Source organism: Spodoptera frugiperda, chromosome 26 (assembly GCF_023101765.2).
Source record: "Spodoptera frugiperda isolate SF20-4 chromosome 26, AGI-APGP_CSIRO_Sfru_2.0, whole genome shotgun sequence".
Taxonomy (NCBI): Eukaryota; Metazoa; Arthropoda; class Insecta; order Lepidoptera; family Noctuidae; genus Spodoptera; species Spodoptera frugiperda.
Window position 1 is genome coordinate 250,953 of NC_064237.1, and position 26,302 is coordinate 277,254.

At 40.2% G+C, this 26,302-nt stretch overlaps 2 protein-coding genes across 12 annotated transcripts in view; one reads left to right on the forward strand and one right to left on the reverse strand.

Moving 5' to 3' along the window:
• The window catches only part of LOC118264555 (tigger transposable element-derived protein 4), a 31,977-nt gene extending 17,512 nt beyond the window's left edge, over window positions 1-14,465 (reverse strand). For 5 of the 10 annotated variants that reach the window (XM_035577095.2, XM_035577099.2, XM_035577097.2 and 2 more), the window contains exons 1-6: window positions 14,278-14,443; window positions 9,892-9,996; window positions 7,331-7,422; window positions 3,528-3,637; window positions 2,240-2,417; window positions 2,083-2,168 (exon numbers count right to left, since the gene is read on the reverse strand). In XM_035577095.2, the coding sequence (XP_035432988.1) occupies window positions 2,083-2,168; window positions 2,240-2,417; window positions 3,528-3,637; window positions 7,331-7,422; window positions 9,892-9,976 (551 nt within the window). In that variant the 5' untranslated portion in view covers window positions 9,977-9,996; window positions 14,278-14,443. Of the gene's footprint in view, window positions 1-2,082; window positions 2,169-2,239; window positions 2,418-3,527; window positions 3,638-7,330; window positions 7,423-9,891; window positions 9,997-11,690; window positions 13,677-13,721; window positions 13,890-13,915; window positions 14,086-14,277 lie in introns of those variants that run through there. The other 5 variants (XM_035577094.2, XM_035577093.2, XM_050704938.1 and 2 more) reach the window with 5 other exon arrangements.
• A 1,297-nt stretch (window positions 14,466-15,762) lies between these two features.
• LOC118264773 (nuclear protein localization protein 4 homolog) lies at window positions 15,763-26,241 on the forward strand. 2 transcript variants are annotated; one of them, XM_035577401.2, is made up of 9 exons: window positions 15,763-15,918; window positions 16,231-16,497; window positions 16,742-16,923; window positions 17,483-17,655; window positions 19,625-20,033; window positions 20,750-20,883; window positions 21,776-21,936; window positions 22,466-22,962; window positions 25,807-26,241. In XM_035577401.2, the coding sequence occupies exons 1-9, from the start codon at window positions 15,898-15,900 to the stop codon at window positions 25,820-25,822; spliced, it is 1,860 nt and encodes a 619-aa protein (XP_035433294.2). In that variant the 5' UTR covers window positions 15,763-15,897; the 3' UTR covers window positions 25,823-26,241. The 2 variants fall into 2 exon arrangements, with proteins under 2 accessions (XP_035433294.2, XP_050560891.1); XM_050704934.1 differs by having other exon boundaries at window positions 25,810-26,241.
• The last annotated feature ends 61 nt before the right edge of the window (window positions 26,242-26,302 follow it).

A 26,302-nucleotide genomic window follows, 5' to 3' on the forward strand; every position in this document is an offset into this window, starting at 1 on the left:
TTAAAAAACCCTTACCGTATCGTTTGTTATGTTATCTAGAAGCCGTGCAATTGATATGTATACCCCCTTTTTGTTACACGTTGTATAAGTAGGCTAAAGATTACATTGGTGCAAGATTTTTTGTTTATAATAAAACGTTAAATTAAAAATTTTATATTTTTGTTATTAAATTTTTAATTTAAATAGTTTCTTTTTTATTTTTTATTAAATTTTTTATTTTTGTTAATAAGAAAAAATAATATCTTTCAATATCTTCTTTGTGAGGATGTATCTATAATGACGCTGGAACTCATTGCAATATATCAGGCCTTATCTTACGTAATGAGTCATAACTTGAGTAAAATTGTTATTTTTTCAGATAGTAAGAGTGCCTTGCAACATGTGGCTCGATGTGTCTCTGGTCGCAGAGGTGCATCGATAGCTTATGAGATTCTTAAAACTATTAATATCATTAATAAAAGGGGTACAGAGTTAAAGTTGCAATGGGTTCCAGCACATATTGGTCTACAAGGGAATGAGGAGGCTGACTGTGCAGCCAAGTTAGCAGCAGTAGAGGGAACGGTTATGAACTATTTACCTGATCATTGGGAATTAGTACCTAGATTTAAAACAGTATGCTTTGATGATTGGAAGAAACTTTTTGAAAATCAATCTATACATAAAGGCATTTGGTATAAGACCATACAGAGTGAGCTTCCTCGTGTTCCTTGGTTTGATGACAGTAAATTATGTAGAAATTACATTAAATTAGCTTTTAGACTTAGATCAGGACACTTTCCATCAGCAAAATTTGCGTTTTTGATGAAAAAATCAATTTCCCCCAATTGCTCAACCTGCAACAAAATTGAAGATGTTCAGCATTTGCTGATGGAATGTGTCCGTAATAAGAATGAACGCGACTCGTTGCTGAATGAACTGAAATTAAATAGACTGGATGTAGGTTTGATTCAAAGCATTTTAGCAAACCCTAAATCAAAAGCTGCAAAAAAATTGTGTAGATTAATGTTAATTGTTCAGCAGTGAGGAGTAGATTTATAGTTTTATTTATAATTCAGTTAAGTTTTTTTTTTTATAACAAATGAATTTATTATTGTTATAAGGTATGATGGGGTTGACATATCCTTGTTGGACAAAAACCCCAAAAAATTAAATAAAATAAAGATTTAAAAAAAAAAAAAATATCTTCTTTCGGTGCGGTTTAATTTGAGAGCCCATCCCAGTATATTTGCAGACCTTCGGCTATTCTCCCCACTTTCACCGCCCATAACTTTAAAACGGCTCAACCGATTTTCATCAAACATGTCTAAGAACACTCGCACGTAAGTCCCCTTTCATACGAAAAAAACTAAATTGAAATCACTGCATCCGTTTGGGAGTTACGATGCCACAGACAGACAGACAGACAGACAGACAGACAGACAGACAGACAGACAGACAGACAGACAGACAGACAGACAGACACGTCAAACTTATAACACCCCTCTTTTTGCGTCGGGGGGTTAATAAAATACACAATGCGCGAACTTACGTCGACCACGCAAAATGTGGCCGCAGTTCGTGCCGGGGACTGCACTGCGTTAACCACTCATGCCGACTTCGTCTGTTATGCTGTGTACACTTACTCTATACACGTCAAAGGAAAAATATGACTTTGTCACAAGCGACTCTCGCGGCATGAAGTTTGCCGACACACGAAAGGTTTGTCCCAAACTAGGACCAAACAGCCAAAGACTTCCCGTACTCTAACTGAGATCTCAAGCCCCTGTCTCGTGTCGGAATTAAGGCGCAAATTGAACAATTGTTTCATAATGGTAGCTCAATAGACCTTTCAAGTTCAACAATGGACAGGTTATGGCTCTATATCATAAAAGGAATAGTTTTAGCCCCGTTTAGTGGGACAGACACGTATTATTTTCGAGATTATGCTCTAATAACAAGACACCCTTTATATATCAAGGCTCATTTCTAAAGATTGGGAGAAAAAAAATAATCACAGGATTGTAATTGCGAAATACCACCAAAACGTTCTGTGTAGAGGAGTTCAAACACCACAAAATAGGTACCACAGGCCCAGTGACTCACCGAACTTCTTCTATCTGTGAGTTGAGCGTGAGGTAGTCCGGACTATCGGCGCGGGCGGTGCGGGCGCCGCCGTTGGCGTACACCGTCTGCACAGAAAGCACATGCTCTCAACTGAAGCCCGCCTTCAGTGGCAGCGGCGCCAGCGCCGGCGGCCCACCTGCGCCTGCGGCACGAGGTTGTCGAGCAGCGCCTGCAGCGCGGCGCGCGCGCCCGGCGCCAGCAGGTCGTCGGGTTGCGCCACGATGTGCTTGGGCACGTGCGCGCCGCACAGGAACTGCGCCACCTCCTCGCTGAAGTGGTTGCAGTTGTGCTCCAGCAGGTTGTACGCGCCAGGACTGGAACATCATATATTGCCGATGATCACATAATCATGTATCACACGCTAAGGGTATAAATACCGTTTGTGTACATAGTTCACCCGGGAGTACTAAAGTGACTTCGCTCCAGCCGAGCCATTCGTGCCGCTGTATGGCTCTCCCACACTTCCTACATAGGCGGGTAAATGTTGCAGCGCTCGCGGTTGTGCCGTAAACTATGACTCTAGTCATCTCTAGTAGTAGAACAGATATCAGATTCTTTTCTGTCCGATTGTAAGTACCCAAGTCTATGGTTCTACAAAATACCGAACAGTCAGAGAGCAGCAGTGTGTTATTTGCTACATTTTGAAGAAGTGTAATTGTATAAAATTAAAAGCTCGTCTATGATTGGTGGAACCGTTTACTATCTTACGGATGGATTTCGTATTTGACAATTTCACTTCGATATAACTAGGTTATTACAATCTACTTTTCATACGTTAATTTGTAATCTTTCAATTGTTCACAATCTCATTGTTGCATCGTCACGCCTTTTAACCTCGAAGGGGTAGGCAGAGGTGCACATAACGGCATGTAATCCACACATTGTTGTTTCGGGCCTGGGTGTCATAAGTATGTGTATGCGAAATTGTATGTTTGTGAACGCACCCACGAAAACAAGACAAAAGTGACGTGGAGCACCGTGTTTGCAAAAAAAAAAAACTTCTTTCATCGTACACCCACATTTCACACACACATACACACAACGTCACGCCTTTTATCCCCGAAGGGTAAGGCAGAGGTGCACATGCACATTACGACACGTAATGTCGCTATACAATGTACACCCACTTTTCACCATTGTGTGTTATAAGTCCAATGTAATAGGGGGTGAGCCTATTGCCTATCCTGGACACAATTCCAGACTTCGTGTTACTACCGAGAAATTTTCGAAAAACCGAAAAAAGCCCAGCAATACGTTGCCCGATCCAGTAATGGAACCCATTCCTGGATGGTTGTCCGTTTCAGGGATCTTGGTCTGACTTACACTGCTACTACTCGGTCTGACTGATGTTAATGCGTAGTGCACGACGAGCCCACGCCCGACTCACTCTGTAATAAGGAAGGTAATAAATAGGTCGCACTCACCTGTAGGTGGTGGTCGACAGGCCCTGGATGTACTCGCTGAACACCTGGAAGGGCACGAAGGTCTCGCCGAGGCGCTCCACGCGGTGCGGCGGCCCGAGCTGCGTACCGCCCTGCAATCGTAAGCGTGCCTTACATTACTCGTATTCGGAACAGCGATTTAATAAAATATCCTCGAGCCTTATCTCGTCGGAATGTTGCTTATTAGCATATAGGGGCATCGTGGTTTTGTTAGAAATTAGTGGCACAAGTACTATCACACCACAAGAGGAATACGTGGAGTTACAAGGCACCATGTACATATGCTACCATGCCATGAAGTGCCATGGGCCTAATTCATATTTTTTACACTATGATGAGATAGCGTGTTGAGAAAGTAATAAAAACCGGCCAACTGCGAGTCGGACTCGCCCATGAAGGGTTCCGTAGTAGTAGATGACATAATATAAAAGTTATAAAATAACTTGGTTTTACATAGTGTTTGTATGAACGACAAACATATATTTGCGTTTTTTGAAAATGTATTATTTCTTACTAATAATGATATCTCGTTCAAACCAATTTTCGTTGAAAGTTTCCATTGAAATCAACAGCATATATATTTTTTTATTTTCTCTCTCTCTTATTTTAAAAGTAAGAGGGGGGGACACTCCACTTTGGAAGCGTCTGTCTTTCAAACAATATAGATTTTGACGAAAAATGGTTTTAGGAACCTTAATGACTTTTTAGGGTTCCGTAGCCAAATGGCAAAAAACGGAACCCTTATAGATTCGTCATGTCTGTCTGTCTGTCCGTCCGTATGTTTTCTGAAACAGTATAGTATTCCGGTAACAGCTATTCGAATTGTGTATAAAAATTAATAAATTTAAAAATTAAAGGGTGGCACTCCATACTAGTATTATCTAAGCTTCAAGGTTCAGGGGTTTGGTAAAAAAATCAGTTTACCCCTGACGGGAGATTTTATCAAAGTCGTTTCTTAGAGGATTCTTATGTCATAGAAGCCTTATTATATAATTTTACAGCTTAAGCCAATACATTATACTTATGCATGCAAAGCCTGATCGGTTTAAAATTGACAAAGTTTCATCCCCTATTTTATCCCCTTGGGGGTAGAAATAATGAAATCCTTTCTTAGCGGATGCCTACGTCAAAACATCTACCTGCATGGCATATTTCAAACCATGGTTCACTCTCCTCCATCACTCCAGTGGTTTTGGCTGTGCGTTGACCTTTGAGTTGCAAATATTTAACTTTCTTTACACTTTTACCCGCCAACCGTTGAGTCTGTATTAGTTAGAATGCACGGTGTCCACAAACCTATTGATGTGTGGAACATGTTACAAAGAATACGATTTTCCAAGTTCGTTCTCCGGTTTCACGCGGGGACAGTGGTGCACTGTCTATTAATACATAGATGTACCTACAATCCTACTTCCCAGTCACTGCCCGACTAAGGAATTGACCTATTATATTTAACTTACTAGGAAAGTGCATTCGTGCCAAGCGGTTTAGAGATTTGTTGTCACGTTGTCTTGGTAATAGTTTTTACTCATTTTTGGGATAAGCCGGCAAACTATCACATGGAGCAATTGATGATAACTACGGTAAGCAATCAAAGCCAGCTATGGACATCCGAAACACCTGAGGAACTAAAAGCGCGTTACCGGCCTTTTGGGGTTAAGAATTTGAGGATTGGGAATTCGGGAATTGAAGAGATTGAGGTGAGGGCGTGAGGGTAATTGGGCCTCTGGTAACCTCACAACTCACATGGGGAAATATAACGGAATGACGTCGTTTTCTATAAGGTCGTGATATTACTCCAGTCGAGCCAGCTCATTCGTGCCGAAGCATGGCTCTCCCACACCTTTGGGTACGGAACTAATGGTATGACACTTTGAGTCTTATAAGCTAACAAGCAAAAGGGAGTGCAGACTTGCAAATGCATGCGTAATAAGTGTAAAGTGCACAGATTACGTATATTAATTGCATTCCGTTATTGTCATGTTGGCGCCGCGCCGCGCCGCGCACGGAAATAAACTGTTTACATTAATTTGTGCGCGTCTTTCCCGCGGTCGGTGCCGCGCGGCTCGCACTGCCCACGTCGCGACGATTGCAGCTAGTTCAGACGACACACTACGCACACAACTCGCCACGCGACGCGCATTCGTACCCGGGTTGAACCCGCTTTCAGAGGGGAACAACAGATTTTAGACATGACGACTTTTTTATGTTATAATAAAAAGTCACCGGAAAATAACCGCTAGTCTATAAATATTCGTAGGATTCTACACAAGAGATAAATTGTATTATTTTACGCCCACATTTTCGCAAATTTATCAACTTGCGACATAATTTTGCGTCATATTCACAATATTGCGGTGACATGTTGTGTCGTGGTGGCCCGGAGGTGAAGACGCCGCTGCCCATGCATGAGAGTACCAATGTGACGTTTTTATTTAGACACAACACAGTAACGGTGAAGGAAATATCAATATCAACAACTTTACTGGCGCAGATTAGCTTACTTTAGCTGAATGTGCCAAGTAAGGAACATGCAAGCGTCTAAAAAATAATTATTCAAATCGGTAAAGTATTTTAGGCATAAAGAAGTGACAGCCGTGAGCTACTTTCGTATATATATAATGTTCGACCCATTGCTCGGCTCTTATTAGTCATACTCATAGCATAATGTTTTATAGCCTATAGCCTTTCTCAAGTCAAAATGTAAATCCAAGATGGCCGCTTCTTGAATTTAATTAAAGTACTTACATAGTATGATTCGTTTTGGTCATAGTTTTCGTTATGTCCATAGGTATTACTATTTTCTCTTTTATCGATTTTTTCATTTAAATTTGACATGGAAACATAGGTTATTAAACCAACTTTCGTTAAAGAAGAAGTTGCGGAACACAAAATCGGATTTTATCCAAGAATCCCCGCGGGATCGAGATTTACGCGGGAAAACGTTACTACGCGTTCCAAGTCGCGGGCACAGCTAATGTATACTCAAAAAAGGTATAGATAAACAAACAAGATCAAGTTTGTTTATATAATGTTACTATCGTGATGTTCGTATCAGTATTTGGAATAAGTAGAGAAATATAAGGGTTGATACTTTTTCACGCAAAACATAAGAACAGATTTATTTTGGGATTTTGGCACACGGATGGACCATGACCTGGATAACATAACACATATTTTTTTTTATCCTCGTCACGTGGGCGCACACGCTGCTATCACTGTATTTTGCACAAAGGTATATGGTGCCCAATGACCTTTCCATACATGAGACCTTTGAGATTGTGTCGTGTAGGTCCACTGTGGAGTCAGTGCTACTAATAAAATCAAGTCTCCCGGTCGATTCCGAACACTGATTAGTCTAACTGTAGTGTAAATAGTGAGACAGACAGACTGTTATGCAGATATTACAGTGCACAACACGAGTACCTACTTCCCTCGCTATCATAATTCGATGAAATGGGACGGCAGTCTAACTCGACAGGAGAGAGGTGAGGCGCGGGGTTGACGGTACCTTTACATATGCCTTGGATGTAAGACACCACCGCCGATTTCCTAACAATGGTTCAAATGGTTATTGGGTATTTTTTAGATTTTTCGAAAATTTCTCAGAGTAGCACGAAGTCTGGAATTGTACCCAGTATTAATAGGCTCGCTCCCTATTACATGGGACTGCCTATCCCTTCGAGAATAAAAGGCGTGACGTGGCTGTTGATCGGAGATAGAAGTAATGTGCAGTCAGCTATAATTTGTAATGAGAGGTCAGTGATAGTGAATTAGGCACTGACCGGTGCGCAGCTAGTGATACCGCTTCCGCCGTAGAAGAACTCCCGATCGTACACCACGACGGCAGTGTGCCAGACGCCCTCGATCTGACGCCCTGTAAAAGGATTGAATTACAAAATATTACTACTACACATACTACATAGGGTGTGGTCTGTGACTGAAGTGAATCATAAACTTTTTGAAGAGAGGCTTTGTTACTTGCTAGCTGCCGATACGTCTACGTCAGCGACCAAGGGTACTAACCTGGTAATCAACTATATAAACTGTACAATATGAAACCACAACTTTCGGTCAACTTTCCATGGAAACGGGTCTCTATAGATTCACAGTAAAAGCCCTGAACCAATTTGAATGATATTTAGTACAAAGATAGTTTGAGGCCGAAAAACGGACACGGGGTAGTTTTAATCCCAGAAACTGGCCAAATGCGAGTCGGACTCGCCCATGAAGGGTTCCGCAGCAGGTAGATGACATACCTAATACCTACGGTACGGGTAACCGCTCTTTGAATTTTGAATAAAAATAATAAATTTAAAAATATATATTTGTTTAAGAGTTATGCCATACAAGGAACTGCTTCAAAAAAAATGTTTTCACCTTACTTATCCATGATAGCCATAGTTAGCGAATACGATTTTACGTCAAAACAATTGTTTGAAAGATAGACGCTCCCAAAGTGGAAAAATGAGTGTCCCCCGCCCCCCTCTAAAATAAGAGAGTGGGAAAACTAAACATATAACTATATGCTGTACATTTTAATGGAAACTTTCAACTAAAATTGGTTTGAACGAAATTATCATTATTAGTTTTTATGAAATAATACATTTTCAAAAATCTATACTAATATTATAAAGCTGAAGAGTTTGTTTGTTTGTTTGAACGCGCTAATCTCAGGAACTACTGGTCCGATTTGAATAATTCTTTTTGTGTTGGGTAGTGTATTTATCGCTAATATAACTTTGTTCATTCAAACACTATGAGAAATCTGGTTATTTTATAACTTTGTCATATTTATGTCAACTACTTACTGCTACGGAACCCTTCATGGGCGAGCACTTGCTCGGTTTTTAGATTTCACCTCATTCTTTGCTTTTTTTTATTTGTTCACCGGCAAGGTTTATTTTCAATTTTTGTTTTGTTTGATAGGTTACACTCCCTCCCCCTGACTGGTGGAACTGGAACCCTTTCCAGTTCACCGGTCTGTGTGAACAGACCCTTACAGTAACTACCCTGAGTTTGGGCCTATTTTATGCCCAGGATAATAAGGTATAATTATACCAAGTTTCATTGAAATCGTTCTGTTAGTTTTCACATGATGCCTGAACATACAGACAGACAGACAGACAAAAAAAAATCACATATTTGGGTTTGATATCGATCCAGTAACACCCCCTGTTATTTATTTGTTCAATATTTTCAATGTACGGAATTGACCCCTCTACAGATTTATTATATGTATAGACATGGCACCCACTTCGTATGGCTGAATTTTTAAACGCAGTTTTTTTTTTAAATCACAAACTCAATCTTTCTCATGCAAATCGTTAGTCGTTCTTACGTACTCTCTAAGTTTTCAAGTAGAGAAAGGAGAAGGAAAGCGTGACTTATTCGTCCAACTAGAGCGTAAAATAGTAATCCCTCGTTTTATAATAAACAAGTTTATAATTTTCCTAGGATATAAACTTGTGGTTCTTGTTACTTTACGGTGATATACCAACATATAATTTATAGGAAATGTATGCAATTTCTGATCTTACAGATCAGTCTTTACATACATAAAATATACAGCTAAATTATTATATTGGATCAGTATCATCATCAGCCATTGGCTCCCCGTGGCTAGCGGGAGGTCTGCCCACGCTAAGTTTTCCGGTTTGCAGTCGCCACTCAAGTACTTTCTTGGTGTATTATCTTTCGAGTGATGTGACCTGCCTATTGCCACTTTAGCCTGCAGATTTTTCATTCTATGTCGGTAACTCTGGTTGTTTGGTAAATTTCTACAAGTCGGATATTGTCGTGTAAAGAAACTTCATTGCTCACTAAACTCTGAGTATCCCTAAAAGGCCAGAAGTTAGGGACCATGTCTTGGTCCCATATGAACTGGCAACACATACTGGTTGTACTGGTACATCCTGGTATTTAGGCACTGCAGGCTGTTTGATTAGAAGATTTCAAGATCACATTGGATAAATGATATATGTATTATGTACATATCATTATGTATTTTATCCTCCAAAAGGGTAGGGAGGAGTACACAGTACAGGGATTTTGCCAGTTATATGTAGTATATAATAACGAGCCTGATTTTTTATAGAATAGGAGCTTATAGACGAACTGAGACAAAATAAGACTGAGAAGTGATCATAATGATTTATTGATTGCTAGACACTGGGCATTATGAAACCCACAGTCTAAAAAGACTATAGTGTATTTTCCAGAAGTCAGAATTTGGAATACTTTGTGCAAACCGGGAATGGAGCCTGGCAAACATGGCAATTACCTGACAAAAGAGACCATCTTTTTTAGTTATATAACAATGAATTAAATGAATATTATTACTTACCCAGTATAGATGGTGAGAGTATTGAGGCAAGTCCATTAGTAAGATCATATATGTACAGCTCCACTGCCATGCCCTGCTCAGCCATGGTGTTATTGCCCAGGTATTCTAAAGCATGAAATAACCATCCAGTTACCATTATCTCGAAAATAGTTATGTATGTTGTTACCACTAAAATATTCTCCTGTGTTACAGGTGCATTAAAAAACAAACAATGGGAATCAAACCCACCACACGTTATGCAGCATCTGTTAACCAGCCACTGCTCCAACTGTGCAGTTGACACCACAATTACTATGTTCACTATTCTTTATTACATTTTCAAAAATAAATAATATTTTTATAATTTTCAATCACTTCTACTGCCTAAATACATAAATTAAATTCAACAAATTTAACAATAAAATACTGGCGATTTTGGAAAGTACCTAGTTAGTCAGCACCTACTAGCATACAATAAAAAAATCAAACTTGAAATGACAATAACTTTAGTTGTAAATATTTAATGTGTGAGTATTCTAAAAAAACATTTATTATACACAAGCAGAGCAATAAAATTAACCGAAACGAAACTATATATACCTAATACAGTGAAACCTGGTTAAGTGAGACATCAAGGGACCTGCAATGTCGTTTCACTTATAGAGGTACTAGCTTTTGCCCGCGACTTCGACCGCGTGGTTGGTGTTCTAAATGCTGCTATATATCATGTACAATCTGAATTACTTGAGCTGTTAGCTTACTGTTAGCATTTTTAAAAGATATTATGATGAAACGTAGCCAGTCATATATCCTATACTTAGCCTATCAATAAAAAAATACATTGTTTCGTTGCTATATTCCATAAAAAACATTCGTGTAGGTGTAACCTCAAGACAAACAGCGTTACTTTCGCATTAATAATATTAGTACGGTAGTAGGGATATTGGCGATTAAAATAAATAGGTAGGTACGAATCGAACACGAGTGAAGCCACAGACAACAGTATTAACAAAAATGACGAATATAAAAGCAAACATTAATCACCTCTATCAACCATTCTACGCCTTTAATCAACAATGTATTTTTTTTTCTAGCCTATGTTCTTTCGTTTATCATAAAGTGTCTAAAATAAAAAGTTACACTGTTACAGCTTTAAAAATGATGAATTTGCTTATGAACGTTCATCCCCCCTTTTTACCCGTTCTCCCCTATTTTTTGCAATAAAATATAGCCTATGCTCTTTCGTTTATCGTAAAGTGTCTAAATACAAAGTTTCACTGTTACAGCTTTAAAAATGATGAATTTGCATATTAACATTCATCCCCTATTTTTACCCATTCTCCAATATTTTTTGCAACAAAAAGTAGCCTATGTTCTTCCGTTTATCACAAAGTGTCTAAATACAAAGTTTCACTGTTACAGCTTTAAAAATGACGAATTTCCATATGAACATTCATCCCCCCTTTTTACCCATTCGCCCCTATTTTTTGCAATAAAACGTTAAGCCTATGTTGTTCCTCAGGGTCTATTCTATCTCTGTACCAAATTTCATCAAAATCGGTTTACTGGTTTAGGCGTGAAAGCGGAACAGACAGACAGACAGACAGAGTTACTTTCACATTTATAATATTAGAAGACTAGAAGAAGTAGAAGAAGTAGATAAGGATTTATAATATTAGTAGGATTCCACTTACCCAGTGTCTCAGATAACCAGGTATAAATAAATATTAGTCTCATTTACAGAGGGTTCCATTAATAGTGGTGAGAATACAGGTTATTTCAGTTATACAGGTGCGATCATTAAATAAAATAACGTAATATGTAAGTAAATGAGTTTTAATAAAAAAATATAGTACTTAAAGGTAATCATACAAATGTAATCAACAAAAATATTCAAACACGTTTTTACACGTAATATGTACCAATATGGAAACAGAATGTATCAATTATAAAAATCTGTCATTTTAGTTTGTCGTTTGGAAGAATCAGCCATCAGGTGCTTTTCGATGTTATAAATTTTATCAAATATGCTTTGGTCACCAATTGATGACATTTCAAAATAACTGTGTAAAGTTTCTAGTGCTTTTACTGCTTCGCGTTTAGAGATTTTTACTAAATTTACTTCCGCGCTCTTTTCATCGTCTTCTTCTTCATTTTCCAATGAAGAAGACGAGAAAGCATGAACAATATCGCCTTCATTAAGTTCTCCTGAAACTATTAAACCGTCATCGACGTTTATAAAATCTTGGAATGTTGGCTGTTGATTATTGTCGTTGCTGATGGCTAAGTTCCAATCTTCAAGATCAATTCCAAAATTTTCGTCTTCCTCTTGTAAGCTTTCAGCTACAGTTAATTCAGATTTAAATCCACATTTTTTAAAGCAGTTTGCTATAGTAGTTTCGGTCACAGAAAACCAAGCTTTCCTAGCAAACCTCATCGCCTGAAGAACATCGATTTGTGGGCACTGATTGTCTTCTATCGATTTAATAACATGACGAACAACTTCTTTTCTGTAATACAATTTGAAATTGTTGATGATGCCTTGATTCATTGGCTGCAATTTACTTGTCGTATTCGCAGGCAGATACACGAGTTTAATGTGGCTTAGGTCGGGCATATTATTGTGAGCAGTACAATTGTCCACAAACATTAAAATTTTTCGCTTCTGGGCTTTCATTTTTTGGTTTAAATTGTTCAACCAATCAGAAAAAATAACGGATGTCATCCATGCCTTGTTATTATTTTGGTAATTCACAGGCAAAGTTTTAACACCTTTGAAACATCGTGGAAACTTAGATTTTCCGATTAATAGGATAGGTAACTTTTCAGTTCCTGACATGTTAGCACCTAGAAGTACTGTAATGCGCTCCTTACTAAGTTTTCCGCCATGACAAGACTCACCTTTTAAGGTAAAAGTTTTATCAGGTAGACACTTATAAAATAAACCCGCTTCGTCTGCGTTAAAAATATCATCAGCAGAATAATTGCGTAATATAAGTGGTAGGTCTTCAATCCATTGGCTACATTTGTTAACATCAACAGCGTTACTTTCTCCACAATTTGTTTTCAAAACTATACCGTTTCTTTTCTTAAACCCTTCCATCCAACCATTGCTGCTACAAAAGTTATGAATATCGAGCCTTCGCGCTAAATCTTGTGCCTTTTCTTTAATCATCGGTCCACTTACCGGAAAGTTTATGTTACGAAGTTGCTTAACCCATGTTAGCAAACACTGTTCAAGTTCAGGATATTTTGATAAACGTACACGTTTAATTTTTCCTTGTCTTTCAGAACATTGGGATTCAATTTTATGTTTACTCTGAATTATTCTACAAAGAGTAGATTTTGGCACATTAAATTCAGCACAAACTTCTTCTCGTGTCTTCCCACTTTCATAAACGGATATTAACTTCAGTTTTTCACGTAATGATAACGATTGTAGCTTTCGTTTTGGCATTTTTCAAATAAACATCTGTATGATAGTAAAGCGAAACTAAAACTGAAGGTAATTGAAGCTCTAAATTTGTACTTATGTACTTGGAATTACGCGTGGAATTTGTGGGTAGAATAAGAATAAGTAAACAAACAATGTTATCTCAGTTACAGAGGTTTATGCAAATAAAATTAACTCTCTGTCTCAGTTATAGTGGTAACTATGATGATAAATCGAAAGAACAAATCCCAGTTATAGAGGTTTACCTCGTCCCACTAACAGAGGTAATTCAGTGCCAAAGTGTTGGGACCTCTGCATAAGTTTCAATTATGGAGGTTTCCCACTTATCCAGGTCCCACTTAACCAAGTTTCACTGTAATAATAATAACCATGTAATTATAATGTGCTTAATACATACATAATATTTGTCACCAATTAAATGATTATCATCCAAAGATTTGTTGCACAACTTGCACTGCAAAGAAGTTTATCACCACTTTCTCTGGCAAGAATACCGGATCGTGCGATCGACCGCTCACGACTTACAGGAACTTAAGACTACGATCTACTACGACTAACCTACACCAGAAATATCATTTATAAATAACACACCGCCAACACAATCATCTAACACGACATTCCAACATAAATTTCGTACAGGTAGGTACACATTCCCGCAGCCGCAGATAGAGCGTAAACAGTAACTTATGTACACTTTTAAATAAATATCTGATGTTCTTATATATCACTGATTTCACAAGGTGATTTACCTATACCTATTATCGACGTAACTATTATCTGTTTCTCACCTGCTCTACGTGTTACTATTAGGAAAGCAATTGAAACGTATACCTGTTCAGATTATTATTGGTAGCAGATAATGTATTTTTGGTACCTTGTGACTACTCAATTTCAATATGAAATCACAAACCCAAACCCCAAAGGAAACTAATTCGAATGATGAAATTACTTACTTCAAACTTTTATAGAAGACATTTTAATTTGAAAATGAATCATCAGCCATCGCACTCATATTATCATGCCATGTCATGATGAAACTACGTAAACAATATGTACCTATGTAAATGGGATGATGATGAGATGTCAAGTAAATGCAATGATGTAAATAAAAAAATGTAAATAATGTTGACACTGACATTTATGACATTTCATAACTTCTGTCTGAACCAATTTTTGAACATTGACATTTATCTATATATTGCCATACAAGAAAAAAATATATACCAATGCTCCTGAAACAAAAATTTGGAAATACAGTCAATACAGTAGTCAATACAGTAGGGAATACAATAGAATGAATAGAATGTTTGAGAAACTAAATATATCATGATAAAAAGTTCCTATAATTTGTAAATGTTAGTAAGTAAGTACATATTAGGATAAAGTTAATGTTAAGTTTATTTTATGTTCATTATTTTATTATTTGGTTTTGGTTTATTTAATTTTTTTAAGTTTATACTGCATTGATTTATCGCATTAGGTGTGCCTGTAATGATAGATGTAATGTAAGGATAAATAAATAAATAATAAATAAATGATTATTTTGTAAGGACGTCTTCTTTTACTTGAACGACCTAAACTTCGGGTTAGTGCTACAATATAAATAGTTCAATTTAGCAAGTTAGATAATGAAGATCCGCAGACAGAGTAATTTACTCCACAGACAGAGTAGTTTTCTGTATCTACGGAAGACCCAATAATTGTCTACGTTTTCGTTGATTTTAAATTCACTGGTAAAAATGTTGTATATTTATTTATTTGACTGCACGGTTGGCGCGGTGGCTGGGCAACTGGCTGCCGTGCAACGGGTAGCGGGTTCGATTCCCGCACGGAGCAACTCTTTGTGTGATCCACAAATTGTTGTTTCGGGTCTGGGTGTCATGCGTTTGTGAACTTGTATGTTTGTAAACGCATCCACGACACAGGAGAAAATCCTAGTGTGGGGCAAAGTTTAATTAAAAAAAAAAAAAAAAAATTATTAGGGTGCACACACATAGAGTACTATTATTATAGATGGAAGTGTTTCCAGCCAAGCATTTCGGCTTAATTTAATCGTTGGCAAACTAAATAAAAATAAAAATTAGCTAATTTAAGTAAATAAACAATGTTTATCTACTATTTCGTAAGTAATATCGCTAGTTAAATTCACCATTAGGCTGCAGGTCTATTGAGTTCTTTTGTTATTAATTTCTGTTCATCGAATTGCAGTCGATTGGTGGCCTGCCACCACTAAACAGCCTGGCACTATGTCACGCCACACCTTGGTACCTACCAACATACGTCCAAACAAGTAAGTACTGGAAAGAATAGGGATATGATACTTGTGTTTTTTATTAAAACTTGATAACCCTCTAGTCAAGTATGTTCTATTTCACTATGTTATATTATATGTTTGAATATTGGTAATTATTTCTGCCTTTACTTACGGTATTTCTGGTCACACCTAAAATGTCATTATGACGTTTCAACTGGTCACCAAAGAGAAGGAACTTTGTTATGTCATGGTGTCATGTCAGTGAATTGTTGGTGTTTTGCGACTATTTTACTTACTCATCATATCAAATCAAGATAATATGTCAGGATCCAAGAAAATGGTACTTAAATCTTATTTATATTTCATACTTTCAACCAGTTCTGTGAATGTTAATAGTAAGCAATTCAACACAAGAACTGTTAATTCGATGCAAATATTACAAGTTTCTGTTTATATACTTGTCAGTCTCCTAAAATTCAAATGCTACTACAAAAATCTGTTTTGGATTTTTGTTTGAAATAGTTACATTATGGCAGTTCAAAAGCAAACTTAAATTAAGATGCTGAAAGGTTACGTTGTGATGACTTTGCGTTTTTTTGTAGCAGTGGTATTGTTCGTAGCAGAATTTGCAATTGAATGTTTTAATCCGTAGATACTACGGGTGCAGTCAGCAGAAGGTACCACGCGCGTTGAAATGTCCGACACGGATGTGACGGCACAGTTGTTTGAACGCGTGTACGAGAGCCTGCATCTGAACACATTCGCCTTCGTATTACACAAGGACCGACAGCGCAAAGAAGAGATCACGTCTAGCAAGTCTCGTCGTCTCCGCGATTATGGTCTACAGCACGGCGACATGTTATATCTCAGCCCTGTCAATGGTGCAGTGCTATTTGATCAGCCTTCTACGAGTGGTCAGGTACAGGTCTAGTGGTCAGCCAGATATGATAAATAACATTATAGTTCTTGAAGTACAAGTTACAAGAACACCACATGTGCAACTCCATTAAAATATTTACCTATATATAGTTTGATTACAAAATATAAAAAAAAAACACAATAATAATACTTTACATTAAAATTACCTAAGTAGTTACATATTACAAAATCAAATTAATGGAAATCATGTCAAATCACATTGTACATTATAAACTGAATTTAAGGTACATGAAAACAATAAGCCTTTTGGAGAGCCAGTAGAAGCAGGTCCTTCAACGTCTGGCTCAGAGATACCCCCAGCTGCTACAAGCATACCTGCTCGCCCAATTGCAGTGGAGGAGGATGAGGTGGACCTGCAACTATATCCCATGTCTGGTAGCATTCAGAGACAGAGAGATGAGAAACTGTGAGTGACCTAAATTTATATTGACAATATATCAGCTAGCTGCAGCCATGGCCTGTGATAATATTACAAAGGACAATGCTCACAAAGTATCAAAAAGAGCCCAGGCTTGGTGCTAATGAAAAATATCCCAGATTTTTAGTATCACCTATAATATACTAGGCAGCATCAGTAAGTAAATAAAACAATGTGAAGAGAACCAATCTCCTATTGCCATTGCACATGCACACACACACAGTGACTCTCTTTCTTTAGTTATTACTGAGTCGTCACATAGTGTTGCAGTGTATATATGATGATTATGTACCAATATTCAAAAAGAGTAATGTGATTTTAAGTTTCACACAGAAAAACAATCAAGAAAAATAACCCTGCCACTAAACAAATAGCATTTTTTTACATTTAACCATTATTTTTGATGATTTCATCTATGTGGTCCAAATGCCATAGGCTCACCTGACGCAAGGTTCAGTAACAGTTACCAGAAAAATATATTTACATGGTTAAACTGATTGTTCAGATGTCATCATACTTTTAATTTAATTTACATTTAATTTTTTAGATGCAGACACAATTCGAAAGGTTGCTGCGTGCACTGCTCCCCACTGGAGCCCTGGGACGAGGGATATTTAAAAGAACACAACATAAAGCATATGTCGTTTCATGCTTACTTGCGTAAAATTACATCAGGCAACTTCATCTCACTAGATGAACTCTCCTGCAAAATTAAACCAGGTGAGGAGGAGATAACAAATGTATGTGTAATTAGAAGTACAAAAATCATTTCTATATTTATATAAACATTATTTTGGTCTTTTGCGCATCTGTTTCCAACACAATTGCAGGCAAGAATATCATCTTGAATACAATACAGCGGAGTTTGACCAAGTATGCTGTGGATGGCGCAGTGGCTAGTTGACTGTCTGCTGTGCAACGTATCGCGGGTTTGATTCCCGCGTCGGCCAGAACGTTATATTTTCTGAATAAAATTACCAATATTAGCCGAGAGTCAGGAAGTTAAGCAGTTTTTTCCGCCCGTATCTTGGACAGCACGTAAAGCCCTAGGTCCTGCGCCTGACCTCACCTCCGGCCGTGTCTGTCTGCCGTCCCATCGGGCTTAGAGCGCGAAGGAACAGAGAGTGCACCTGTGTTTGTACACACACTTGTGCATCATAATATCTCCTGTGTGGGCTAATATAATGTAACGAAAGCTGATCCGGATTATGACTGGTTCGACCCCGGTAACCTGTTACGTTGCCCGCAGCTCCGGTAAGAGAGACAGTCAGACACCCCTCGTCACATTTTCAACTAGCGTGACCACGATTATTCAAATATTTCTGATTTAGTTTTTGTAATAATTGAATAATGCTGCTATCTGCTACAATTAAAAAACAATCTGAAAATTAAGTTTTTCTCACAGACAGCAATTAAAAATAGATCTAGACACACGGCAGTGTGTCCGCCAAGTTCGAGCAAAAAAACCGACACACCGGCCGTGGGTTATATTACACGAACCATTTCGGGCCAAGTTCGACCCACCTATAACTCAAAATCTATTTTATCTACGCATATGAAATTTCTAGTATCTGTTGAGATCTACTTACTTATCTAAAATACAAAATTTCATGAATGTACCTATTGTAGGTCTTGAGATATTGACGTCAGAAAATCGCTATTTTTACTATACACTCACTGACTGACTCACTCACTCACTCATCAAAAACCTAGACCACTTCCAATGGTCGTATTGACTTGAAATTTGGCATGGAGGTAGGTCTTTAGGTCAGGGTAAAGGAAAAAATCTGAAAATGGCCAAGTGTGAGTCGGTTTCAAAAATAATGAAGGTGTAAATTCATACCCCTAAGGAACTAAAACAAAAAAAATATCTATATCTTCCAATGGTCGTACCGACCTAAAATTCGTTACGAAGGTTTGTATTTAGTTAAAGTAAAGTAAAATAAGAAAAAAAGAAAATAAACCTTACAAAAATAAATGAAATCCCACCCAAAACATAAATGTGAAAGGCTGCCAAGTTCGATAATATTGGAATGCTTCGCCTATAAAAGAAGTGAGATCTAAATAAGTACCAAGTTCCATACACAGACCTCAGTTAAAAATGATATAACTTGGCAAGTTTTAATAGAAAATTAGTTTAGTAGGTTTATAACAAAGTGTGTGAAAACTTGCCAACTTGTTATATCATTTTTAACTGAGGTCTGTGTATGGAACTTGGTACTTATTTAGATCTCACTTCTTTTATAGGCGAAGCATTCCAATATTATCGAACTTGGCAGCCTTTCACATTTATGTTTTGGGTGGGATTTTTATTTTCTCTCTACTTTACGAGTATCACAGTTGTGTAAACTAAAACCTATAAACAGGCCCATTGATAGCACTTTATTTATAAAATTAGCGCATTTAATCAAGATTCTAAAATGGTGTAATACTTTAGGGACTATGACCTCTGAGTTTGTTTCGGCATTTCTTCTCAGAGTAGTCGGATAGGAAATGCCGGCCTCATCTAGTTATTTAAGAGACTGACGTGTAAAAGTGTTATTTTATAACCTATTTGCAAAAATAAATATCATTTATCATTTATTTATCATTTAGGAGAAATTACCTAAAAATCTTATCTCACGATGGTATCCCTGACCGATGTTTTAAAAAAAATACTAGACGTAGTAAAATAGCAGTCGGACTACAGGCTGTTCGGAGCATCCGCCATGGCCCCGGGGCATCTGCTCCAAGTGCCAGCCGGGCGCCGTGACGCTGAACCGGCAGCCGTACCGGCACGTGGACAACGTGCTGTTCGAGCACCCCGCCATCGTGGAGCGCTTCCTGGCCTACTGGCGCGCCACGGGCCACCAGCGCGTGGGCTTCCTGTACGGCCGCTACGAGCGCCACCCCGACGTGCCGCTGGGCATCCGCGCGCGCGTCGCCGCCATCTACGAGCCGCCGCAGTCGTCGGCGCGCGACACCGTCAGCCTGTCGCCCGACCCGCGCGCGCCGCTGCTGCAGGACCTGGCGGCGCGCCTCGGCCTGCGCCCCGTCGGATGGATCTTCACCGACCTGCTGCCGCTGGACGTGGCCACCGGCACCGTCAAGCACATCCGGTGAGTCACCGCTCGACACGCGGAAACCTTGATTCTGAGAAAGAGCAATGGCCAAATGGGAATGCGTTAAATTGGTGCGCTTCTTTATTTCTTCGATAAACTTATATGAAATGTCTAAAATAATACTCCAAACGAAATTGCCTATCGACTAATCGGTATATCAAATTCACAATTCAAACTGAGTGGCAGGCATTTCATTTCCAATTTTTGCTTTTTGCTTCTTAGTTCCAAATTCCGCTCTACGGCTCCACGTTGGTTTCCGAGTACCTGCACCCACAAACCAGTGCGGTAGACTGCCGCTGTAGTTCTGGTTCTAGTTTCGTCTGGTAGCCCGTGCTGTAAGCCAGGCATTACTTTTTGTCGGTTACTTCCTCTTAGTTGATAACTCGTAAAATATTTTACGGAACTGGTGGTAGGTTGAGTAGACGCAAGAAATAAGTATCCATCTGTATTTTCTTTGGAATATTGTTATCTGGCGGCACGGCGGTGCCCCCGCCAAGTCGAGCAAAAACAGGCGGCACAGCCGTACCATCCTTTTCTCGAAGCCATTCAGGCCGATTTCGACCGCCTTTTACGACTAACTTTTTACGGTAGAAAAACTGATGAGGTGCGAGACTTGGACGAATCTGACCGTTTCCACCAACAGCCACCATGTTGGTGGTTGTTGGTGGACGTATCGTGTGTTGTGTACCATGGAGTAAAGTGTTTGTGCGCAGGGGCGTGGACACTCACTTCCTGTCGGCGCAGGAGTGCATCATGGCGGGCCACTACCAGAACTTACACCCCAACGCGTGCCGCCACGCCTCCTCCGGCTACTTCGGCTCCAAGTTCGTGACAGTGTGTGTCACCGGTGAGTTCAAGTGTTGTAGCGTGAGCTCTATCTGCGTTCGTTACCCTGGCTGGCACTCAACCTTAACTTAGAGGCCACGGCAAGGAGGATTTGTCCTCCTAAGTAGTCAGCGATTTTAGCGTGCTACACGACGAATGGTCCTATCAAAAAAAACAGCTCTGTCTGCAGCAGTGTATCTGTTCTCTGTTCTCGAAGTCTGTCCACAGTAACACTTTGTTTCATATTGCCAGTTGCCAGCGGTAAATGTGTGCACTTCTGCCTTTGATTCCATTTATACATGACATTAGGGATGAACCATACCTGCAATATACAATGTGATAGGGGCGGGACTTCTAACCCGTTAAGGCTGAGTACTACATCTAACATCGACAAAAAAGTAATATGGGGGTTTATACCCCCAATTGAATATTGAAAAATAGCGATTTGTCGGTAAAAATAATTCAGACATTATTTTTTTTTCTCACCAAAACATTATCAAACATATGTAAAAAGTAATGAATTAGTTTGCCAAGGTTATTAGCTACCGTTTGTCGTTTTGTTTCTACGACGCATACAACCTTTGATATCACATAAAGTATCAAGCGCGCCGTAATAACCATAATTTTGAGAGGGAGGGGGTTCAACCCTCCATATTATTTTTTTTGTCGATAAAATTTGATCTAGTACTCAGCCTTAACGGGTTAGAAGTCTCACCCCTATCACATTGTATAGTAACCTTACAGCTAACAATATCAATGGACATCTAAGGTCGAGGGCTTTATTCAGAAGGGAACTTGCGTTGTGCTTAAGAACAGGGTGCGTATTGTCCTAATTTTCTCAATGTGGAGACAAGACATTGAGGACTAGGACGACCCGCAGCTTGCAATATTAGATTAGAACGCGCGGTCCGCAGGCGACAGCAACCTGCAGGTGCACCTGGAGGGGTACCAGGTGTCGGGCCAGTGCCAGGCCCTGGTGCGGGACGGCATCCTGCTGCCCACGCGCGACGCGCCCGACCTCGGCTACATCCGCGACTCGTCCGACAAGCAGTACGTGCCCGACGTCTACTACAAGGTCAGCGCCACCGCCCGTGTATTCTAGCCGTACTGTCCTGCCGCATGCATACCTTTCTTAACGTCTAGAAAATCATTTTAACTGGCCAAAACAAAACAGGCCAAACGTTGTTGAGCTTTTTAGTCCTGTTTTCCAAAATGTCAAATTTTGTAAATATGTAGTTCCAGAGAATGATTTCTCTTTGATTGAGTTGAACAAAAATATTGATATAATATGTACTGAGATTCATTATAATCCAGTCAGCACTGTACAACAATTGACACAAAAGCGATAATAAAATACAATTATTACAGAATTTGCCCGCAGCTTCGCTCGCCTTAAGTATTATTAATAAAATGTACCCAATGTTGTGATCAGGATATTAAAGTATAATATTAGACGTATAAGGATCGGACCGCCATTCACAGAGAATGACCTCCTCCATTCGTATTGATTCTCTCCTGTTCGAGTCGATCCATAGTTCTAGAGACGTCCTGTATATACATGGAGGTGCGACATAACGTGTTAGTAACGTGTTCGCGGTCTGCAGGAGCGGGACGCGTACGGTAACGAGGTGGGCGTGTCGGCCAAGCGCGTGCCCGTGGCGTACCTGCTGGTGGACGTGCCGTGCGGCGTGGCGGGCGCGGCCGAGCCCACGTTCTGGCCGCGCGCCTCCTTCCCGCCCGCCAACCGCCCGCTGCAGCACCACCTGCAGACGCTGCGCGCGCTGCAGGCGCAGCTGCAGGCCGCCGACTCCACGCTGGACGCGCTGGCCGACCTGCACGCGCTGCTGTTCCTGGCCACCAACGAGGCGCTGCCGCTGAGCCCCGCGGCGCTGCAGCCGCTGCTGGCGGCCGTGGCGGCGCGCGACGCGGCCGCGGCCGAGGCGTGGCGCGCGCAGCCCGCGGCCGCCACGCTGCTGCAGCTGGCGCGCGCCGCGGCCGACGAGCCGGCGGCGGCCGCGCCCGGCGCCGTCTGGACGTGTCCGCTCTGCACCTTCCACAACGCGCCGCACGCCGACGCCTGCGAGATGTGCGCCATGCCCAGGTACGTACACGCAGCACGCAGGAACTCCTAGGATTATTCTCTTTATACAGCTGGGGTCCACGTCCACGGGTTAAATAAATCTGTGTGTTTAACGATGTAAATGCACCGTTCTCTTATACATCACAATCGTTCAAGTCACATATTATATATATTACCGTTTTCACCCGCTGCTCGATAAATACACTACCATAATATTTTACACATTGATAATTAAGTCTTTTTGTTCTTCTCTCCATAGCGTTTGCGCGACAAAGTGACAATAGGAAGTATATAAGACGTGACTTAATCTCGACGTTAACAAGGCTAGTGAACCCGACCGAAACCTGGTCGTGGTTTTAAAAACCTATGCGCCTGAGTTGTCTTTCATCCTGACACGTCTGTTTCGCCTCTCCTTAGATACTGGTCAAGGGCCGATTGGGTAGACGCTAACCAACGTGCACGTTGGTCTACCTGGGCCCAAAAAAAGTAGTCGTGCCGACCCTAACAATTACCGACCTACCTCCGTCACGTCCACACTGCAAGAGTATGGAACGTGTACTTAGCAATAGGCTCCTGGCATACCTTAAAGGTAACGACCTCCTCAGCGATCGGCAGTATGGGTTTCGAAGCAAACGATCCACTGGGGACCTTCTTGCGTATGCCACCCACATTTGGAGCGAGGCCATAGAAGCACGGGGAGGCACCAGCAGTCTCGCTCGACATATCCAAGCCTTCGACAGCATTATCGGCAGCCTTCTGTCCATGGATCTGCTGATGCCGCTGATCTGTGCAGATGGATTGCAGACTTCCTGAGGTGTCGGTCAATTCGAGTAGTCATCGATGGCTGCTCTTCTGACCAATTTGGTATCAACGCTGGAACCCTCTGGGGTCAGTACTTTCAGCGACGCTCTCTTTGCACATCAACGACCTGATTAAGCCCGGTATCTTTGGGTATGCAGATGACAGCACAGTTGTTGAAAGGTATGTGTCCGATGCGCGGACTGGCGGAACACAGATCCGGTCTCTAAAAGAATCCATGATCGAACGGTTGAACTCGTCCTTGAAGGCGGTCTCCGATTGGGGTGACGCCAACTTGGTCAAGTTCAACGCTACCAAAACCCAGACGTGTCTTTTCTTCGCCAAACGTCAACTTGGATAGTCAACTTCCGCTTGCTCCTACTTTCCGAAATGTACCTGTTCCGATAACGGATCATCTTGAGCTTCTAGGCGTATCTCTGACGCATACACTCAACTTGGCTAATATATAATCGAAAGCTTATTTGGCTGGTAGGCAGTTGGGAATCCTATGGACGGTGAGACGATTCTTCACGCCGAATCAATTGCTGAGCCTGTACCAAGAACAGTTCTCACCTTTGGGACGGGTCGGCTAAATACCAGCTAGATGCGCTAGAGCACATCGAGAGGCATGCCAAGAAGCTCATCAGTGATGAATTGACGATGCGCTAGTGGTGGTCCGGCTTCAAAGCCTCGAACACAGGCGCAAAGTTGCAAGCCTATCCGTTTATTACCGGATACATTTCGGTGAGTGTGCGGCGGAATTGCACAACTTGATTCCCCCTAGTACACTTAGCTACGCTTTAATGTATGTATTATTAAAGGTTTGTTTCGATTTTGGACAGTTAGTTTGAAATGATTTATCGATTTAACTATATTATTTGATGGAAAGGAATAAGGAAGGAATAATATTTACTTAATTGGTTTTATAGAAATAACGTTCATTATGTAAGACATAATGAACGTTAAACGTCTTAATATGTATATTTAATTATTCTCATGAGGTAAATAAATTACTTATATCAATAAATATTATAATCTCAACACAGTGTCCAATAAAACAAGATTAAATTAACTTTTTCATGGTATAAGCCGGTAAACAAGCAGACGGCTCACCTGATAGTAACCAATCGCCGCCGCCCATTGACACCCGAAACACCAGAGGCGTTACAAGTGCGTTATCCTTTTGGGGGTTAGACATTTAAGGCATGTTGGGGAATCGGGGATTGGGAAGATTGGAAAGGGTATCCCCTTCAGGGTAATATTAAAATTAAAGTGATGGTAACTACTGTATTTTACTTCAAAGTGGTCTAGTACATGTACGCAAATATTTATGGGAAACGTAAAGGACATCACCCACGCTTAGTAACATTTTGGTCCAAATTCGAAAGTGCACAGATAAGAAATGCGCGGCGACGGCGCCGCTATTTGGGCGCCGAAACTAATGTGGCAGCCAACTGGGGCGCGGCTCACGTCGCAGAGGACATCCGGGTGATCCGTGGATGTCGAACCTTCTTGTCAGATTACCGCCATGGGTTCCAAATCAAAGAGCAGGAGTAGGAACGGAGTAGTTTTTAGTCAGTAAGAGTCTGACGCTTCTTTTCGCCTCACTCAAGGCGGGAGAAGCCATAGCATAATTTTCCTCACATCAAAAAAAAGTATTTGGCTGGTCGTTTATCCCATAGGTACATTGTGTGGCGGTAAACGGCAGCTACCTGGATGTTCCTATTCAATCTATAACCCTTTATTGTTATAATAATGTTCCCGAAAATGCACCCAAAATGGTATATTTAAACCCTGGATAAAATAGGAGTTATTAGTTTCACAGTTTTGGTGCCATAATTAAAATGCTTAAGGGGTCAAGTACTAACGGATTATCATTTGATTGAAGAATTTTCGTTGTAGCCGGTATCACCCACGGCGGGAGAAATTGAATGATTTTCACATAGATACACACTTATCGGAAACTTCACTTTATCTCACTGACTTCACATATTCAGTTTAGATGTTGTGCAAGTACATCATTATGGTTTATTAGATATCAATTATATTTTGGTCCATTTGTTTCAGAAGCAACGCGATGTAATATACGGAGGTGTGCTGTCAAGTGTAGCAATATTATATCTTATAGGTAAAGTCGACAGCCTACGCCGTGCGCCGGCGCCGTGGAGCCTGTTTAATTTATTTTTGTATAGATATCGCGGCCGCGGCGACGGACGCTCTCGTCACGTCTACAGGTATAACCACGACACAATAATTCTCAGATCAGTGGTCGAGTCGGTCGGAACTTGCTGTATTTACAATAATAAATGTCAGCATACCATCCACATTTTTATTTGTTTCAATTTCAATAATATTAGGTACCTACTCTTTGTTTGAATTCATTCCCTAAGGCCTTCGGTCAACTACAACTAGATAGTGGGTCACTTAAAAATCAAAGTTAAAAGCTGTACGCATGACAACTGCATATTGTTTTTTTAATAAATGGAGAGAAATATTTTAAAACAGTTTTCATTTCAACCTAATTACAATCCTGACACTTTACAGTAATCTTATACATTTTCGA

Excerpts from the sequence above, each read along its gene's own strand:
- LOC118264773 (XM_035577401.2), top strand. The coding sequence starts at position 15,898 with ATGTCAGGATCCAAGAAAATG. Across the intron at positions 16,498-16,741 it reads AGCCTTCTACGAGTGGTCAG|GTACATGAAAACAATAAGCC; the intron begins GTACAGGTCTAG and ends ACTGAATTTAAG. Across the intron at positions 20,884-21,775 it reads CGTGACAGTGTGTGTCACCG|GCGACAGCAACCTGCAGGTG; the intron begins GTGAGTTCAAGT and ends CGCGGTCCGCAG.